The following is a 20,966-nucleotide window of genomic DNA, read 5'->3' as shown; positions in this document are numbered from 1 at the left end:
AGTTGGGCATGACTGAGTGACTTTCACTTAATCACTAATAGTTGATTTATGATGTTATATTAGTTTCAGGTATACAGCATGGTGATTCAAAGTTTTTATAGATTATATTCCACGTATGAGTGAGTGAAGTCACTCAGTCGTGTCCGACTCTTAGCGACCCCATGGACTGTAGCCTACCAGGCTCCTCCGTCCATGGGATTCTCCTGGCAAGAGTACTGGAGTGGGTTGCCATTGCCTTCTCCATATTCCATGTATGGTTACTATAAAATACTGGCTATCTTTACAGTATTTTGGCTATTGTGCTGTACAATGTACCTTTATTAGCAGCACTATTGATGTTCTTTGTTGTGGGGGGCTGTCTTGTACACTGTAGTTAGTATATTTAGGCATATCCTTGGTCTCTAGCCCCTAGATGCCAGAAGCACCTCCTGCCAAAGCTGTGACAACCAAAACTGTCTCCAGATATTACTTAACGTTCCCTGGGGACAAAATCATCATTGGATGAGAACCAGTGGTGCAGGGGGAGAAGGCAATGGCACCCCACTCCAGTACTCTTGCCTGGAAAATCCCATGGATGGAGGAGCCTGGTGGGCTGCAGTCCATGGGGTCGCTAAGAGTCGGACACGACCGAAGCAACTTAGCAGCAGCAGTGGTGCAGGGCAAGGATTATTCTCCTAGAAGCCATTGGGAACATGAATTAGAACAGCCACACTGGAGAAAAATTTGTCAGGATCTACTAAACTTTAAGATCCCCTGGAGAAGGAAATGGCAACCCACTCCAGTACTCTTGCCTGGAAAATTCCATGGACAGAGGAGCCTTGTAGGCTATCGGTCGCAAGGAGTTGGACACGACTGAGCGACTTCACTTCACTAAACTTTAAAACACATCTCATGACTCAGTAGCCCCACTTCATGGTGTCTCTACCTGGAGAACATAGGCATGTGGGCACAAAGAGGCCTGTTTGCAGTGTTCTGTGTGGTGATGAAAACCTGGGAATAATTTAAATGCTCATCAGCAGGGCAATGCAAATAATCTATAGTGTAGTTCTGAGGATGCTATTTTAAAAGAATGAGATAAAGGTGGAATCACCCAAATGTCCATTGACAAACTGAATGGATAAGGAAAATGTGGGATATGCATACAATGGAATATTATTCAGCCTTAAGAAGGAGTGAAATTCTGAAAAGTGCTACAATATAGAGGAACCTTAAAGACATGAATGGGTTGACATGCTCTCCTTCAGGGGATCTTTCCAACCCAGGGATCAAACCTGGGTCTCCTGCATTGCAGGCTGATTCTTTACTGTCTGAGCCAGACACAAGGGGGCTAAAATTGTATTATTCCATGTATAAGGGCACCTTGAATAGTCAAATTCATCGAGACTGAAAGTAGAACAGTGGTCTCTGAAAGCAGCAGTGTGGGGGAACATGGGGTTATTATTTACTGAATATAGAGTTTCTGTTTGTGATGATGAGAAAGTTCTGGATGGTGATAGTGCACAAGACTTTGAATACACTTAATGCCACCAACCTGTACACTTAAAATGGTTAATATGGTCAGTTTTATGTTATGCATACTTTACCATGATAAAAAAAAAGAGACCAGAATGAGGTAGATGTCTATGTATTGATATGAAAAGGTCTCAAAGACATAATAGGGAGTTTAAAAAAATATGCAGATTTAAACACATGTATCTAAAAGAATAGGAAGTGGGACTGGTTACCAGAGGAGGGGGCTGGCTTGAGGATAGGGCCTAAAGATTTTGGTCTTAGCTATCATGTTTTAATTTTTTGAAAGGAGAATGTATTCATGTATTACTATAGGATTTAAAAATAATTATACTTCTTAGAATACCTCTGGGAAGAAGTCTTAAGAAACCAGTGACACTGGCAATGTCTCCTTGGAAGGAAGCCTGGTACTTGGGAGGACAGAGGTGGCAGGTAGACTGCATCCTTTTGTACCCTTTGAAACTTGAACTGTGTGACATTATATCTGTATAATTAAAATTTATAAATAAAGTCAATAGTTATAAAATTCATCTTCCACTCAGTCCAGTCGCTCAGTCATGTCCAACTCCACAACCCCATGGACTGCAGCATGCCATGATTCCCTGTCCATCACCAACTCCCAGAGCTGACTCAGACTCATGTCCAATGAGTCAGTGATGCCATCCAACCATCTCATCCTCTGTCTCATTCTCCTGCCTTCAGTCTTTCCCAGCATCAGGGAGTCAGTTCAATGAGCCAGTTCAAACCAGTTAGTCCAATGAGTCAGTTCTTCACATCAGGTGGCCAAAGTATTGGAGCTTCAGCATCCCTCCAATGAATGTTCAGGACTGATTTCCTTCAGGATTGACTGGTTTGATCTCCTTGTAATCCAAGGAGCTCTCAAGAGTCTTCTCCAACACCACAGTTCAAAAGCATCAATTTTTCGGTGATCAGCCTTCTTTATGGTCCAGCTCTCACATCCACAAATGACTACTGGAAAAACCGTAGCTTTGACTAGATGGACCTTTGTCAGCAATGTTTCTGCTTTTTAATATTTTTTAAATTCATCCTCAGTTAAGCTCAAAACAGCAGGCTTTTGTCCTTTGTAGCTCCTATAGTTCATTTCCTCCCTTCCTTCCTCCCACCTGCCCATTAAAAAAAATCTTCACGCTCCAAGAGTGTTCTCAGAAGGTCATTGTTAGTGACTTCTTCCCGTGGAATCATGTTTTCCAATCCACCAGGAATTTGAAACTTCATGAAAGTCCCAGCTTTGGCTCAATTCTGTATCACAGCAATTCTGCAAAATGAAATAGGTGTTAGTCTTTCGTGTTTCTGAGTTCTCGGAGCAAGCCTGAGCAAAGCTGGAAATCAAGCCCACAGTCGCAGAGGCTTTAATCTCAAAGAGTTCCTTCCACCTGGGAGCCCACATGGTTGGCAGCATCCAGCTGCTAAGAACATACAATATCCAAGGGGAAAGAAGTCTGGGTCCTCGTCCTGACTCCACACCCATGATGAGTGATCCTGTTAATTTTACTCAGTTTCATGGCCTGTAAAATAGGCATGGCATACCCCCTTCCTTTTCTATTTCTCAGGGTCATCCCAGGGAGAGATGAAGACAACCTGGTTGAGAGTGCGCAAGTCCCATGTCAGGAAAGGCCTGCATCTCTCAGCCCCAGCATCCTCACCCTTGCTTACCTGTGCCCTGTGCTCACATCCTAGGTACGTACCTGTGGGCATCATGTTCCTGGTTGGAAGCAAGATTGTAGAAATGAAGGACATCATCATGCTGGTGACCAGCCTGGGGAAATACATCTTCACGTCTATATTGGGCCATTTTATTCATGGAGGAATTGTTCTGCCACTTATTTATTTTGTCTTCACGAGAAAAAACCCATTCAGGTTCCTCCTGGGCCTCCTCACACCGTTTGCCACAGCGTTTGCCACCTGCTCCAGGTGAGTGGCTTGCAGGTGCCCTTGGCTGCCCTTGAGCTTGGAACCAGATGAACCCACGGTGGATGCACAACTAGCATCTTGACAAATTTTAGTTTCTTGAAAACTCTAAATTGGTTTCATCTGATTTTTTTTTGCACTGCCAGCCCCATAGCTCTTAGGGAAGTAGATTTTTAGGATTGCCAGAATGAGAGATTGCCTCATTCCCTTCTCCTTCTTGCTTCTTAGAGGTCAGTTAGATCATAATTTTACCCAGCTGTGGGTCCTCACCCTAACTGGACTTCAGCCTGAGTAAAAGAAGACAACCACTTGACTCAAAATGCATTGCAGTAGAGTTTCTAGAATGATACCTCTTCAGTTCTCCCTTTGGATGGGTGAATTAGGAAATAAGACCAAGACATAAGGCTTCCTGGTGAGGGGTGTATGCTCAGCTCTCTAGGAGCACACAATATTGTGGGATTATCTAATTTACCACAAAAGATGGACCTTGTCATGGCTGATATTCTTCCAGAAAAACACTGGGCTTTCCAAATACAAAGAAAACTTTGAAAGGATGGCGGCACATCGTTTGATTCACACATTTAGTTTCTGCCTCTCTGCTGCCTGCTTCCCGCCACCCTGCCCTGCAGTGTCTATGACTCGGTTGTGGTGTGGGAGGAATGAAGGAGGTAAGTTTCTCCGGCTTTGGCAGAAACCAGCCTACTTCAGCTATGCCAGCCACATGTGCAGAGTCTGCAGAACCCACTGTGGGGAGCAGGTCTTATTCTTCATTATCTTGAGATACAGGTCCTCTTTCCAAACTCTCAGAGCCATGTTTTTTCTCTTTTTTCTCGTTTTTTTTTTGGCCACACTGTCACGGCATGCGGAACTTCCCTGACCAGGGATTGAACTCATGTCCCCTGCCGTAGAAGCACAGAGCCCTCACCACTAGACCACCAGGGAAATCCTGTCAGAGCTATTTCTGCTTCTTGGCGTAGAAGAAAAAACATAGTTTGCCTTTTACTTTTTGGAGGGGAACATGTTCAAGAGAGGAGATGCATGTGTAGAGGAAATAGTTCTTTGTTCTCTTGAGAATACTTTGCACTGTGAGACAATGTGTGGTTCTTGGGAAATCTGGAATGGGTGTATCCAGGGGAAAAATAACTAAGTCTAGAAAGCCCAATTTTGAACACTTTGGGAAAGCAATTGACAAAACCCCATGTGTGACAGAAACTCTGCAAAAATTCTGATTTTTCTTTTCTTTCAAGGGGAGAGTGCCATAACCTAGGATGATGCTAATTGCTCTGTTCCTGGGTCTGAGCTGAGTAATAGGTTAGCCTGGTCACAAAGGACTATTCTCTTATTTGGTGGTTTGCATTTCCCAGCTCAGCAACCCTTCCCTCTATGATGAAGTGCATTGAAGAAAACAATGGTGTAGACAAGAGGATCAGCCGGTTCATTCTCCCCATCGGGGCCACTGTGAACATGGATGGCGCAGCCATCTTCCAGTGCGTGGCCGCAGTGTTCATTGCCCAGCTCAACAACGTGGAGCTGAGAGCTGGACAGATTTTCACCATTCTGTAAGTTCCATATTCTTTCCTTCATCTTTAGGCCTGGTTTAAACTTTGAGATTTTTTTTATTGCGATTTCCTTTGAAAAACTTCATGAATACAATCTTGAGACGATTGTATCTTGAGACGATTGTATCTTGAGACGCCATGACTCAGGCGTCTCATTTGTAAATGAGGACAGCATGAATTCATTACTTGAAGAAAGTGGATCCTCTCCCGAGGGTGCAGCCGACAGACTAGGGTTGTGTGGTTTTCAGTTCCAAGCCGTGGCTGCCATGTTCTGCATGTCTCTGTGTCCCCTCGGTGCTCTGGGCTCATGGCTGATCCTGCCGTCCCATCCCCTAGAGTGACCGCCACGGCGTCCAGTGTTGGAGCAGCAGGCGTGCCCGCTGGAGGGGTCCTCACCATCGCCATTATCCTGGAGGCCATCGGGCTGCCCACTCATGACCTCTCTCTGATCCTGGCTGTGGACTGGATTGTGTAAGTAGCAAGTCCTAAGGGCACTGAATAAAAGAAAGTCTGTATTGAGCTCCCTAGGAGCTTGGCACTGGCCCGGGGCATGCAGAGAAACTTAAAACATGCCATTACTGAGAACTTGCTTAGAACATTCAGAAAAGTCAGAGGCCCAAGCGTCTGTGGAGATTGTTGGCTGCACAGGGGTCATAACCATTGGAGGAGTGAATCTTTGGGAATGATTGTCCTTGGCCTGGAATGTCCAAGGAGTGATTTCTGTAAGTGGAGAAAAGATGAGCGCTGCTAATGCAAGTGCCTGGGCTTGGGCTCAGGGGCAGAGTTAGAAAGAAGCTGTGATCTGGGTAACCATCACCAGGGCTCCTGTAAAGACGCAGAACAGTTCCTAATTGTTGCTGCCTTGAGTTCCATGACACTTTTCTCAGATACAAACAATACCTGTATCATAGGGAAGGTCAGTGAGGGACTGATGTTGGACAATAGGTAGAGCATATGAATAAGAAATGAGCCCTGGAGCCTGGGGTCACATCGTTTACTAGTTGTGTGATATGAGCTGTCTGTGATTTAGTCTGCCAGTCTGTGGAAAGGGGATAAGAACAGAGCCCTATAGCAGAGTTGTAGTGGAGACTAAGCGAGTTAGCACATGCGCAGCACATGGAAGAGCATTCAGTCAGCACTGGGGAAGACACTCCTGGCCAGGCTGGTCAGAGCCGGGTATGGATACTCTGACCACTAGACCCTGGCCCCGGGCTGGTGGGTCTGCCCACAGTGGTTAGGAATGCTGGGTTCCAACCTTATTTTTAAGCCCTGGAAACTTGAAGGGACTTCTCAGAATTCCTTGAGCTCCTTGGGGATGAAAAGTGCTTTGGAGATGCACAGTGTTCAGACGAGTAAGAGGGACCAGGGCAGAGTGTCAGAGGCCCCGCCTCCTTCCTCACCGGCTCTCCTCCATGGGGAAGGCAGGCGTTTAAGGGGTGCTTGGTCAGGATGAGGGAGGTCAGGCACCAAGTGGGCTGCCCAAGTGAGACCCCCACCATCCACAACCTCTGATTCCACAACTCTCAGCTTCTCCAGCACCTCAGGCAAGTTCCTATTTTCCCTCCTTCTTCAGAATGAGCATGATACTTCCTCTGAGCCCCAGGGAGAGGTGCTGGTTGTTGGGCTCTGGGAAGACAAAGCTTCTGGAAAGGGCAGTGCTGTTCTCTCTGAGATGGTATTTGCCAACAGCCATGGGAAGCACATGAAGGTTATAGTTCAGTAGAGATGCAGTGTGGATGTGAGACTGGGAGGGAGCTTCCCACAGGGTTACAGTGAGTGGGAGGGAAGCTGGAGCCAGGACCGAATCTGCACCATCACCCCAGTCGTGTGTGGGTACTTAGTCGCTCAGTCATGTTCAACTCCTTGCGACCCTGTGGGCTGTAGTTGCCAGGCTCCTCTGTCCATGGGGATTCTCCAGGCAAGAACACTGGAGTGGATTGTCATTCCCTTCTCCAGGGGATCTTCCCAACCCAGGGATCAAATCCAGGTCTTCTGCACTGCAGGCAGATTCTTTACCATCTGAGCCACCAGGAAGCCCTTGTCATCCCAGTTACTTATAACTTTTACATGATGGTGTCTCACACATGAAGTGCACACATAGGAAGATTTCTGGAAGGAAACAGATCCAGATGATACTACTGGTTCACTCAGGGATGCAGAGGATGGGGGGGAGTGACTTTTGTTTTTTCCTTTATGCTTCTCTTCTCCCCAAGTTTTCTACAATGAGTGGGCCTGTTTCATAAGAATGAAAAATATTTGGAGAAAATCAGTTTAGCATCAAGCAGCACCCCATGCCCTTAGCTTGCTCTCCCTCAGGGTCACAGCCTCCTGGTACCTCAGCCCTCAATGACATCCGCCCCCTGGTGGCTCCAGGCAGCATTGACTGTAACGCCTGCCTGTTCTCTCCTTGCAGGGACCGCACCACCACCGTGGTGAACGTGGAGGGCGATGCCCTGGGTGCGGGCATCCTCCACCACCTGAATCAGAAGGCGATGAAGAGAGGGGAGCAGGAGCTGAGTGAGGTCAAAGTGGAGGCCATCCCAAACTGCAAGTCGGAGGAGGAGACGTCGCCCTTGGTGACACACCCAAATCCCACCGGCCCAGCAGCCAGCACCCCAGAGTCCAAGGAGTCAGTTCTGTGATGGGGCTGGGCTTCCAGCTCACCCACTGGGGGTGCCCACCCCATCAGTCTGGCCACCTGGCCCTGGCACCGCCCTCACCAACTTTTTGCCTCCCGAGCAATGCACTGGCCCAGCCACCAGTTTGAGGGTTACTTCTCGGCACAGGCATTGGGTTTCCCAGTGGGAACTGACTCTTGAGGACCAAGACACTCTGACATTTGACACTCGATCATGTCCAGGTCAACTGTGTGCACCCTGGCTCTGTCTGGAAACACACCCTCGAGCTGCCAGGGTGGGGAGTAACAGGCTCATAGAGACCTGGCAGTTAAAGCTTGGAAGATGCACATGTTATTTCATTGCACCCAGGAAAGTTCAGCATTCGGATACTTCCTGGACAGACCTGGGCGGGTGGCAGTCATCTGTCACCTTGTGAGCCAGAATAATTGGAAAAATTCCCAAATTCGTGTCCTTGGCTGGAATTCTCTGAGCTGGGACTCAGGTGTTAAGAGTCTCCGACTAGGCATGGCTGGCTTCTGGGTCACTAGGCTGGAGGCACTGCGTGCCCATCAAGTTAGAAATACTCCATGGTGTTAGCACTGCTGGTGTCTCTGGTTAGCGGCATTAGGTAAACAATACATTCTGAGGTCAAAGAAAGGAGGGGGAGTGCAGCCAGGGGAAAGGGAAGTAGCCCGACAGGTAAGGACACACACATACACACACACACATATATTAATGTCCCCAGTCTGGCCCCAGCCCCGGAAAGTTTTCTGCTTTCATGATCTGGACTTCTGCCAACACTGTAGCTTTATCCACCTCCACTCTGATTTGGCAAACAAGTCACACAGGGGCCTCTGCCTCTGGGGAGGTGTGATATGGTCATTGCATTCAGGACCCTGACTGGTCTAGCAATAGATTTCAATCCAACTAGACCCTCCCTTAAAGCAAATTTTTTTTTTAAAAACTACAAACCCACCCTTCACTGGGGTGAAGCCAGATGTCCTGGCTTTGGCTGATTTTGGTAGGCTTGGTTTCCCTTTCCTCCAGCACATCAGAGTTTAAAATTATCAGCCAAATGGTCTACCTGACTCCTACTGACTCAGGTTGAACCTTGGAGACGGGGCTTTATAGAGAGAACCAGTGTTGCCAGGGGCAGGGAAGGAATATCTAAAAGGCACAAGACTGCTGTTTCTATGTAGTTGTTGGTGTGTATGTGTGGGGTGACCTACAGCAAATCCTGGGGCCTCACTCTACCCCATCAGTAAAATGGGGCTGACGTCACCTGCCTTTTACCTACCTCAGAGGAATCTGGTGAGGCAAACTGAATGAATCTGGAAAATGATCATTTCGCATCTTGGCTATTAAGTGCTAACACTTAACCCCGTACCTTCCTCACTGTTACCTAAGCGATTCCTAAGTTCTCCGGGAGGCTCCTTCTCCTGGGGATGACGGCTTTTATGAGCAGGGCTTTGTTTTGTGTGCAGGAGCAACTGTTATCACGTCACTTGTGCTCTTGGCAGTTTCATGTGAGCATCAAATGCAGCCTCTTCCTATTGTCCTTCATCTTTTTGTGAATTAACCTCCCAGCCCACTTTTGGGTCCCTGGCCTCCCAGTGACTCTCAGACCCAGGCACGTTTCTGCCACCACACTCTGGCCATTATTCAAACTCCCAAACTTTCAGCCTTGCTCATTCCCCTCTCTTCTCTGTTGCTGTCACCCAAGCCCTGCAGGAGAGGAGCACGCCGTTATGGTGCATGTCCCATCACAGCTAAAATAGGGGGAGGGGCAGAGACAGTGAAGCTCCCCTGTTTTAAAATTATGGGGCATGGGCCTGAGCAGAAGTGGTGGGGAAGAGCCAAGGGGCACAGGAAAGACCCAGCCAGTGGGCAGGCCCTCCTCCCTCTAGCCCTCTTTTAAAACTAGCTAAACCACTCCTGTGAAGCAGGAGTGACCAGGAGCTGGGCTCAGCAGTACATGGACGCCTTTACCCTCTGGCTTGTTGTTGATGCCTTCTATTTTTAAAGGAGAAATAATCACATGGCTGGATTCCAAACTGCAAGTGAACATTCATTACTTTTCAGCCTTAGCTAGATCTGATCTTTCCGTCTTCCACATCTGTGTAACTATGTGTGCACACACATATGTGTAGCATGTGGGGGGCGTACATGTGTTTAGCATCTATATCTACATGTGTGTTTGTGTATTTTAGCTCCAGTCCAAACAAGTTTGAATTTTGGGGCAGAGGTGAATTAACTGCAAGTTGTGTGGCTTTGGCATCCTGATTTTCCTGTTTCTAAAGGTGAATTTCACCATGGACAGTCTGACCTAGGGGCTGCACACACTCTCTCTGGGACCTGGGAGTGCAGTGTGGGGAGCACGTGGCCTAGGGAAGGGTGCTTCCATGTAAAACCCCTGTGATGATCACTCCCCTCTCCCTGGTTTCTCCCTGTTTTTCTGTCCAAAAGAGGAATCAGACTGGGAGTGAGCCAGCTGGGGAAAAATGCCACCCTCTCACTGTCTGATGATGTGTCCCCTGCTCTAACATGTCATAATGCTGTTCATCTCTGTTTTCAATATGTGACACTTGCCTTAAAACATAGCAGTGTTCAAAATGAATACAAGATTTCTACTAGAATCCGATGTTCCTTTATTTTTTTCCTTGTGTTTTGAAGTTGCATTGACTGGTGGAGTTCTTCTGGGGGATGGCCTGTGGGTGACAAACTGAGGGGTTATTTTTCTAGCTGCATTTAGCCAGCATGACCCCCTGTAGCAGGGCAGGCCACTCAGGTGGCAGAACCGTCACTGATGTGGCTTGCGGTGGTGAGCTCCAGGCTCCTGGGCTCCTCCCACTCAACACTAGCAGAACCCTTGAAACAGTGAGTGGTTTGGCCACATACCTCCATTAAGCCAAGCCTTGTTAGGACAACTAGGTCGACAGGTATTAATTGACCATCTAGTGTAAACCCAGAGCCAAGCTGGAAGAATGCTCCAGTCTGTAGAATCACTGAGAAAGTCCCTGCATAAAACAGTTGCCCGTGCCTACCATCCTCCTTAACACACCCAGAACCTTCTTTCATATCATCTCATGTTCAGTAGGGGCTTTCCAGGTGGTGTAGGGGTAAAGCACACCTGGCTGCCAATGCAGGAAATGTAAAAGACTCAGGTTCAATCCCTGGGTCAGGAAGATCCCCTGGAGGAGGGCATGGCTACCCATTCCAATGTTCTTGCCTGAAGAATCCCATAGACAGAGGAGACTGGCGGGCTACAGTCCATGGGGTTGCAAAGAGTCAGACACGACTGAAATGACCAAGCACACGTGTTCAGTGACATTGCATCCCAGCACTATTAGGAAATTTAAAAGTTTCTTACAATAGGATTATCCCACCAGCTCCCAATGACAGCCTTAGTTTCCAGACCCTGGGCCCTCAGAAGGAAGAGAACCCTGCTCTCACCTGGACATATCCAGCCCTCCACATAATATGGAAGCCAGTTTTACTTTCTGGGCAAGGCCCAAAGGGATGAGGAGAGCCTGCACAGATCAAGTGCCTGATGGGGCTTGTTACTAATGACATATAGATTCCCATCTTGGAGTGTGGCTCCCTTGATTCTCTGGGTGGAGTATTTGGAGACTGGGGTGAGTACTCAGTGATTAAGCTTTTCCTGTCAAATCAAGAGTGGCGGTTCCATAAGCCACCTCTTCCCAGGGGAGAAGAGAGGGTGCTGATCTGCTGGGTCACTGAAGCCTGCACAGAGGAACATCTCGTGACACCATGAGCACATGAGTGATGCGGCAAGGAGGGATGCACACTGTCTGTGTCCAGTCCCAGCTCTGCCACTTCTTGCTGCCTGACCCTGGGCATGATAACGTCTCTGTGCCTCAGCCTATTCGCCTTTAAAATGGGGATAATAATCCTGCCAGTGGCATAGGCTCGTGAAGAGTACAGGAGTTGATACATTTAAGAGGCTCGAAAGAGCGCCTGGCCCAGGAAAGTTCCTCTGTCATGCCGGCTCTCAGATCAGACACTCTGGCAGGAGAGCTTCCCAACCAGCCTGTGGCCCTTTGCATCGGGCCTAATGAGTGGCATTTCCTTTTCTGGCTTGGAAAGACAGAAAAGAAGATCTAGTTCAACTCGTGGGCCTTTCTGCAGATCTGTGCCTGTGTGGTATGAGAAAATGCCCATTTTGAACATTTGTCCTAAAAATATTTGGATAACTACCTAAAAGAAATCAGGCTTTATAAATGATTTTCAGAATGCATGTGAATGTCCCTTATTCATAACAGAAGCCCACGTCTAGAAAACTCAAGCTTTCCTTCCTTCAACTATTATCCTCCCAAGTTGCAACTCTGAATGCAGACAGCTGCATCCAGCAGGGTCCTGCCCTATACACAGGAAGTTGCTCTCCTGGCCTAAGCTCAACCCCTTTTCCTCATGTTCAGGGGACACAAAGGCAGGCTTCTGGTCTACCTCCCAATTGTAGGGCCCTGGACCCTGGGCCCCCTTCTTGAGGCTCTCAGGGAATGAGAATGACGGAGCATATAACAAGAGGGAAATCTTGAGTCATTTGGAAGAAAACTTTCCCATCTCAAGGGAAGAAGCACTATGATCCCCACTGTTTTCCATCTTTTCAAAGAGTTGGAACTGAGTATCCTAAATTTTCTCTCATCAGAGTCTCAAACCTACATTATTTTTTACAAACAATATACAGAAGAGTGTTGAGCTAGATTTTTAGCAGATTTAGGATTATTTGGAGTGACACACAAGACTGAGATGCTAGTTTTGGGATTCTTAGTGTGGTCTTCCTGACTGTCCCCTAGCTCTGCCTTTAGGAGGAAAAGAAAATCATGCATTAAGCTCAGACATGGTCCTTCTTTGTAAAAATAATAATAATAATAGTAGTTTCAGCAAATGTCCTGAGGTCAATGAAGATTCAGTGTCTCTTCATTTTTTGGGAAAAAAAAAATAGAATTAAAAAAAATTTTTTTAATAATCCACACACCATAAAATTCACTTTAAAGATTTAGTAGTTTTTAGTACATTAGAGGGTTGTGCAGCCATCACCACAATCTGATTCCAGAAGATTTTCATCAGCTCAAAAAGAAACCCAGAATCTCTGACAACTATTAATTTATTTTCTATCTCTATGGATTTGCCTATTCTGGATATTTTGTATTTGTAGATATAGATATTTTCTTTTATAGATACATCCCAGATAAAAAGAACTGATGTTTAAAATCACTAGGACTTTCATGGTGGTCCAGTAATTAAGTCTCTACACTTCCAATTCAGGGGGCGTGGGTTCAATCCCTAGCCTGTAAACCAAGATCTCACATGCCAATGGGCATGGCAAAAAAAAAAAAAAAAATTTACCTTTGGAAAAAAAAAGTGTAATCATTGCCCACCTTCCCACATACACCCACAGGAGAGCCTGTAAGATATTTTTTTTCTCTCTCTCTCTCTTTTTTTTTTAACATTTATTTATCTGGCTGCTTTGTTGGTCTTAGTTGTAGTGTGCAGGCTCAGTGACTCTGCAGCATGTGGGATCTTGGCTCCCCAATCAGGGATTGAACCCACATACCCTGCATTGCAAGTCAGATTCTTAACCACTGGACTACCAGGGACGTCCCATGTAAGATCTTTATCATCAGATACAGATTCAGTCATTTTAGCCTATTGGGGGCAGGGAAGAGGGGATTGAATTTCTAGGTTAATAGTGGATAACCAGAACACTTAACTAATTTGCAGAACTTTTCCCCACACAGGTGTAACTGGTGAAGGTTTAGGTATCTAGACCACACGCTAAGTTACAGTGTGGCCTGGATCCAGGCAACCGAGTCTGCTAACATTCTGGTCTCTGCACCGTGTGGTTCATGCCTGATGCTGTGCACACTGTGTTCTGTGTGAGCGATGCTCCCTGGAGTTGTGTATTGTGCAGCCCTGACCTCAGAAGGTGGAAGAATTGATGCTTTTGAACTGTGCTGCTGGTGAAGACTGCCCCTTGGACAGCAAAGAGATCCAACCTGTCAATTCTAAAGGAAATCAATGCTGAATATTCATTGGAAGGACCGATGGTGAAGCTGAAGATCCAATACTTTGGCCACCTGATGCAAAGAGCCGACTTATTGGAAAAGACCCTGATGCTGGGGAAGATTGAAGGAGGGAGGAGAAGGGGATGACAGAGGATGAAATGGCTGGATGGCATCACCGACTCAATGGGCATGAGTTTGAGCAAACTCCAGGAGACAGTGAAGGACAAGAAAGCCTGGCATGCTGCAGTCCATGGGGTGGCAAAGAGTTGGACACAACTGAGCAACTGAACAACAACAAATAAAAAGCATGTTGAAAATGTCTGCCCTGTAAAAAAATTTTTTTTTTCTTTTTAACAAGTGGTGGCTAATGAGTCCCAGAGGCCTTAATTAACTTCCCTGGTCAGGTCAGTTTTCCTGTTGGTGTGTCTTTCACAGGGTCTGTTGCCAGGCGCTTTGTGGCATCAATGTACCCTATATCTCTCTAGGCCACAGAGCACCCTGGGCTGCCTTTTTAGGTTGCTCCCAGATGCCCCTCGCCTCCAGCTGTGTCCATGTAAGAGAAGCAATCTTACAACAAACGGATCTTGTGAGTGGTTATCTACTCCATTCAGTCCTTCCAGAAACAAGAGCAACAATGGCCAGGACTGAAACCATCCAGACATTAAAGAGTGCAATGCTCTGTGTGGCATTATTCCATTTACATCAACGAAAGTGACCAGGGTTACAAGTCAGTTGAGTAGCCATGATCAGGTGGAAAGAGGGGTGATGATTGGAAGGGAACTAGAGGGGCCTCCAGAAATGCTGGCTATGTTCTGCTTCTTGATCTGAATGGGTGCTTACTTTGTGATAATGTACTAAGTTGACCGAATATGTTTTATACATTTTCTATTAGTCAGGAATACTTCATTAAGAAAAATAACAGGATTGGTGGCATGACATGGCAGGAGATCCAGCTCTCTGTAGTGGTTCCCAGTCTCTCTGGGTGATCATGTCTTTTCTTAGGTGTCCTGTGGCCCATGGGAAATGCTCTCAGCTAATTGCATCCTGACCGTCTCGAGCAGCGGGTCAGCTAACCGTGGCCTCCAGCCTGCTTCTTGCTTTTGTATGGCCTCGGGCACTGCACCAACAGACAAAGAGCAGCCAAGGAGACTAAGCATCGGTGGCCCCATCCACCCAGGTCAGGGCCAGCTCACCCATTAGTCTCAGAACACACAGGGCCTAGGGTCCACAGTACATTTAGGAGCCCACGAAAATATTTTATTTTGAAAACAGAAGGAAAGCATATAGTTCAACCTGAATTCCATTTGTCCTTATAAGACCACAGTTACAAACTGTAATCTTTAATATGTGTATCTGATACAGGGGCCCGTGTGGTGGAAAGTCATACATGGCCCTGTCCCTGTTCCCCACTCCATTCCCAACAGCAGCTTCTCTGGCTGGAGGCTACATCTTATCCCTGCCCAGGGCCTACACTGTCACCACCTACATGTTGGGGACTTTGCTGTTGGCACATGTGGGGGATCAGGGAGTAGAAGCCCAGTCCACGTGTTGACAACTCGGCAAATGTGGCCAGCGGCCCAAGTTGAGATGACTGCACTTATGCTCCAGGCTCGAGGTGACACTGGCAGTCAACCCTCCACCTACTGTCTATCAAGCCCCTCTCCAGACAGGCCAGTGGCTGTCTGTCCTGAAAATATCTCCAAGCTGATGGCACCTGGGCATCAAGATGTCCACTCCTGGGAATGGCCCATCCCAGGCAAAGTGGGGGTAGGATGGGGCAGGAATTTTCTCTTCTGTTACATTGATAGAAGAACCTACATGATATCCTCAATTTGGCCTTGTCCCAGAAAATCTAGATGGCCCAACTTACCAGCTGGCCCTTTATGGAAAAAGGTTGCCAACCCCTGCCGTAAAGAAAATAGGTCTCATCTCTCCTGATCCACTTGCCACTGGTATGGTTTGCTGGAAACTGGAAAGCCAAGTAAACTAGGCTGTGGTGTTCAGCCCATGAAAGATAGCACAGCCAGCCCAACCCTAGGACCATGGCCTGAAGTTTGTGGGTTGACTGGCTGGCAGTTTATCAGTGGCAAGGGAAACTAAGGCACATACCTCAGGGAGACTCTGAGATGGCCCCCAGAGATCCTGGCCTGTGAGTTTTCATTCCTTCGTGGAGATGGGAGCTATAACACCAAGTAGACCTCATCTGTGTAAGAGTCTTTGAACTGGAAGCTGGCCTCCAGCCACAGATGCTACTTACTAGAAAAATCTATGCTGTTATTTCATCTTAAATCCTCAGACACCCCAGAGAGAGAAGTAAAGCCACATTCATGAGAATAAATGAGGCAAAGTAGAAAGTCCTACCCAGTGGTTCTCATTAGAATCACCTGAATATAAAAATGCTTAAGCCCCACCCTAGACAGTCTGATTCAATAGGTCTAGGTTTGGACCTGGATAACTTACATTTTTTAAGTCCCAGGTGAGCCAAGGATGTGAGCCAAGGATGTGAGCCAAGGATGAGAACTGCTGAGCTAGTGATTTGTTGTTTAGTTGCTAAGTCGAGGCCAACTGTTTTGCAACACCATGGACTGTAGTCGGCCAGGCTCCTCTGTCCATGGGATCTCCCAGGCAAGAATTCTGGAGTGGGTTGCCATTTCCTTCTTCAGGGGATCTTCCTGCAAACCTGTGTCTCCTGCATTGGCAGGGGGATTCTTTACCACTGAGCCACAAGAAAGCACAGCGATTTGTAAGAAATATATATCTGGTCATTCAGGTGGCCAAAATACACTTCTCATACACAGTTGGTCTTCATCCACAGTTTCTAGCCCACAGCTCCCCATGTGCTTGGAATTCCCTGAGTGCTAGGAATAGCAGCAGCATCTTTGATTATAATATGTGGTCTCTTGTGGGCAGTTCCTGAAATTGCTTCAGAGCCATAAAGGTGAAGTGAGTGTTCTGTTGTTCCTAAGAAGTCCCTTTCCACTGCAACTTGGTTTATGTTAATGAGGTGACTTTTGAAAGCACTTAAGGATGGGAGCTGGTGTCCGGTGGAACCGACCACATGATTAGAAGTTGGCACTTTCAGTCCTACCCCCTGACTTGGGGTAAGGGAGAGGAGCTGGAGGTTGAATGGATCACCAGTGGCCGATGATTTAAACAACCATATGCTCAGGGGTGGTGCACTGGGATGACCCAGAGGAATGGTATGGAGAGGGAGGTGGGAGGGGGGTTCAGGATAGGGAACACATGTACACCTATGGTGGATTCATGTTGATGTATGGCAAAACCAGTGCAATATTGTAATTAGCCTCCAATTAAAATACACAAATTTATATTTTAAAAAAGAAAAAAAAAACATACCTATATAATTAAGCCTCTTTAAATACCCAAAGGACAGGGTTCAGAGAGCTTCTGGATTGGGAAGCACATGGTGGTCTCGGGGGAGAAGGGCACACTCCAAGCACAAAGCTCCCCACCCCTTCCTACAGTATCTTGCTCTATGCATCTCTTCTATCTGGATGTTCTTGAATTATATCCTGTTATAATAAACCTGTAATCTGGTAAATATTTTCTGTGAGCCTTAGCAAATTCATCAAAACCAAGGAGGGGAAAATGGGAGCCCCTGATTTATAGCCCATCAGTCAGAAACACACATGATAACCTGGACTTGTGATTGGCATCTGAAGTGGGGGCAGTCTTGTGGGACCAAGGTCTTAACCTGCAGAATCTGATGCTCCCTCCTGGGGGACAGTGTCCAAATTGAGTTGAAGTTTAGGACACCCAGAGGGTGTTGAAGAATGGATTAGCCATGCGAGAAAACCAACTCCGTCCCACCCACATGTTGGGATCTGGTGTTAGTCAGAGCTAGCCACTTTTCTTTCTTAGCACAGGTGCCTTCTCTCAGTGTCTAGTCAGTGCTATTGACATGAAACATCTCTAGGCAGCTTTCAGTCCCTATATTCAATTTTCCTGCTGTGTGTCTTTATGTACAATAAAAGTATACTACATTTAGCATTGTTCTGTGCAGAGATGGTTAATGCCATTCATATGAGGAATTACACTATTATAATGGCACCCCACTCCAGTACTCTTGCCTGGCAAATCCCATGGACAGGGAAGCCTGGTGGGCTGCCGTCCATGGGGCCGTGAAGAGTCAGAGACGACTGAGCGACTTCACTTTCACATTTCACTTTCATGCATTGGAGAAGGAAATGGCAACCCACTCCAGTGTTCTTGCCTGGAGAATCCCAGGGACGGGGGAGCCTGGTGGGCTGCCATCTATGGGGTCGCACAGAGTCACACATGACTGAAGCGACTTAGCAGCAGCAGCAGCAGAATAGGGTTAGCATAGATATTTCCTAACAATACCCATTAGCAAGTAGAAGGAGTATTAACACCCTCAGCTGAGAGCTCTGGTGGCATCTGTAAGCCCTGACCAACGAGCACTTGGGCTTTGTTTTCTCATTCTGAGTCACGAGAGTCAACGCATTCACTTCTCCGTGGTGTTTATGTTCTCATGGTAAAACCTGTCAAAAAAAACATCCAAATGACAGCACTGGAGGTGCCACAAAAGTGCCGAGGAAGAGTATCAGCTGGCTTTCAAAATGAACTCCTTCAAGAAACTGGATGAAACAGGGCAGAACAGGCAGTCCGATAGGGAGTGCTAGAGCCCCCGCTGACTGATAAGCATCAGAGCGCGGGGAGGAAGAGATCAAAACCGGCAGCAGTAACTAGGAGAAAGGGTAGCAGCAGATTCATCACAACTTCAGGGGGTTTAGAGAATGCTGTCACAACACACCGCCTTGAGCCCAGTCTTAATAATAGCTTTGATTAGAGTAACCTATTGGTAAGAGTTCCAAGTTACACACAGAATCCATTCTAGATAGGAAAAGCATTGATTACAGGGTATTAGTAAAAGTAGCACTTCTGAGAACTATAGGGGAAACATTGCTAAAAGCCAGTGGGCAGGAGCAATGGGCTGAGAGTTCCGAGTTCTAGAAGAACTGTTCTAACAGAAATCCTATTGCTGGCACTGCCCACCACGCCACACCTGGGACACAAGGAACCAGGTAGCGGAACCCAGTCCCCAGCTACTGCATCTGACTTCCCAGTACAGCTCTACCCTGTATTCCTCGCTTGCACCTTCCCAGGCACACCCGCCAAGTTTCACACAAGCGCCTCTGCCTGGCAGAGCTTGGAAGAAGTCTGGAAAAGTGGTTTCTGTTTTTTCGGGCTTTACACCTGTCGGAGTTAGAACGAGCTTCGAGGGGCCAATGGGCAGGCTCCGCCACAGCTCCCACTTACAGGACACATCCCCCTACTCTAGACAAGGCCTGGTCCCCCTAAATGCCTGCATTATGATACATGCAGATTTTCCCAAATGAATAAATACTTCAAACTGTCCTGCAGTTCTGTTCCCTACTGGCCGGTGGATCTGTTTCTGTGTGTCACCATCTCTGTTCAGCAATACCTGTTTTACGTCTACTTGAAATTGTACTTCCCTTTGCTCTTTTTTTCTCTCAAAGGAGTACAAAATAGAGACATGAGACTTATTTGTGATAAGAGACATAGTTCTCATAAATTTAATAAAAATGAAAACAAAGGCTAAAAACTACTAGCAGTCCCCAAAGAGGTCAACCTATAGTCTCACTGAGACCCGTACTGGGACAAAAGATCAACTGGCTAATCGCACATAAAGAACTCATTTAAATCGCTGAAACTATATTACTGAAGACTAAGTCTGATGAGCAAAAAACCCTTGGCAATTTTACCGTCTTGTTTACCTTTCTGGGAATGAAAACCACCTTGTCATGCGGAAGGCTGTTTTAAACTTTTGCACATTATCACGTGGCTGCATTTTCCAGACCCCATGAATATATGAAATGTATGTATATCTCAGTCTGCAGGGAGAAAGAAGCAAGAGAACAGGTGTGCAGGCGATAAGAGGGAGGTGCGACTCGCGGAGCCTGTGCACGCGGGCCCGCCCAGCACGTTCCACACTTTGGCCCATCCGGTGCCAGCCCAGCCCCTGCGGAGGTATCCACGCCTCACCTGGAAAGACGATGAGCTCCGGTTCTCAATCCTCAGTCCTTTTTGCTCCGACTCTTGCGAGTCCTGGGCCCTTGGCTGGCATGGAGTGAGGTGAAGACGCCATGGAAGATCAGGCAGCCGCTGAAGGGAAGGTCCCCTCCGCAGCACAGTGAGGATGGGGTTGGGGAGTGATGAGGGCGTGTGAGAGGCATGAGAGGCTGGTCAGCCTGTGTGGCGTCTGCTGTGTCCAGGGCGCCGTGGGCTACGCAGAGCTCGACGTCTGTGCTCTGCGTGCTCCCTTCCTTGTTGGCTGCAACGAAATCTCCTTTCCATTTCTGATAGCGAGTCTTCTCACACGTGCACACCTACTTGCCGGTATCATTTCCGTGTGAAGGACAGCAGTCATTTCTAACAGCATAGACTCTCACATTGTTAAGGAAACCGCCAGTGTGTCCCATGAGACAGCCTTTTGTGAACGGCAAGCTACTCGTCCTATTGCTGAATTCACTTTTTTTTAAAAAGAAATAGTTGGGAACTTTTCCAAAAAAACAAAAGCTATTTAAAATGGGGGCCAATGGAGTCATGACTGGAACTAGGGGGCCACCGTGTGGTTAAGTGTCAAAAAGTGAGGTCCAGAGTTGTTTGTTTTTTTTCCCCTCACATGTTTCTCCAATTAATCTTTTCATACAAAAAACAGGACCACCAGACAGGACACCAGAACAAAATTTGCCAAAATTCTGTTCAGAATTTCAGTTGGCCTTCCACGCTGGAATATTTAAGCCAAAGTGTATGCCTGCACCACTATCATCAGCATCACCTGAGAATGTATTAAAAATGTAGGTTTTTAGACCCACCCTATATCTACTGATTCTGGAACTCTAAGGGTAGGTATAACCATCTGAGTTTTAACAAGCTCCCCAGGTGATTCTGTTACCAGGTAATGTCTGAGATCCACCAGTTTAGACCAGGTAGGTAGCGGTCACAGCTAATTGTTTTATTGATTGCAATTATTGTAGAATTCACTAATTCAATCATTCGGTAACTGTTGTATTTCATTCATTTAACACAGATTTATTGCATATTTAAGGAGCAGCAAGAAAGTTCACGAGATTGAAGCAGAGCAACCAAGGGGAAGAATGAAACGAATGAGATCAGAGAGGCAGGCAGAGGCTGGCTGTGTAAACAGTAGACCATAAGGAGATGCAGTGTGTCCTAGGAGCCACTGGAGAGTACAGAGCTGGGAAGAGATATGGTGAGATTGTCTTCTTATCAACAGTAACTCCAGCTACAGATAA

The 20,966-nt window shown here is 46.9% G+C and overlaps 1 protein-coding gene and 1 long non-coding RNA gene across 2 annotated transcripts in view; one reads left to right on the top strand and one right to left on the bottom strand.

The window, feature by feature from the left end:
• Positions 1 to 10,251, top strand: part of SLC1A4 (solute carrier family 1 member 4) — a 28,205-nt gene extending 17,954 nt beyond the window's left edge. The window contains exons 5-8 of the mRNA XM_069580344.1: positions 3,208 to 3,441; positions 4,803 to 4,997; positions 5,334 to 5,468; positions 7,411 to 10,251. Coding sequence (XP_069436445.1) covers positions 3,208 to 3,441; positions 4,803 to 4,997; positions 5,334 to 5,468; positions 7,411 to 7,639 — 793 coding nt within the window. The 3' untranslated portion in view covers positions 7,640 to 10,251. The remainder of the gene's footprint in view (positions 1 to 3,207; positions 3,442 to 4,802; positions 4,998 to 5,333; positions 5,469 to 7,410) is intronic.
• Positions 1,609 to 20,177, bottom strand: LOC138435533 (uncharacterized). Its single transcript, XR_011255129.1, has 2 exons — positions 19,693 to 20,177; positions 1,609 to 2,785 (listed from the first exon to the last, which is right to left on the bottom strand). It is a non-coding gene; the product is annotated as an uncharacterized lncRNA (long non-coding RNA).
• Positions 20,178 to 20,966: the final 789 nt, after the last annotated feature.

The sequence above is a fragment of the Ovis canadensis genome, chromosome 3, assembly GCF_042477335.2.
Source record: "Ovis canadensis isolate MfBH-ARS-UI-01 breed Bighorn chromosome 3, ARS-UI_OviCan_v2, whole genome shotgun sequence".
In the NCBI taxonomy this organism is placed as follows: domain Eukaryota; kingdom Metazoa; phylum Chordata; class Mammalia; order Artiodactyla; family Bovidae; genus Ovis; species Ovis canadensis.
This window is presented reverse-complemented; position numbering and strand designations above follow the sequence as displayed.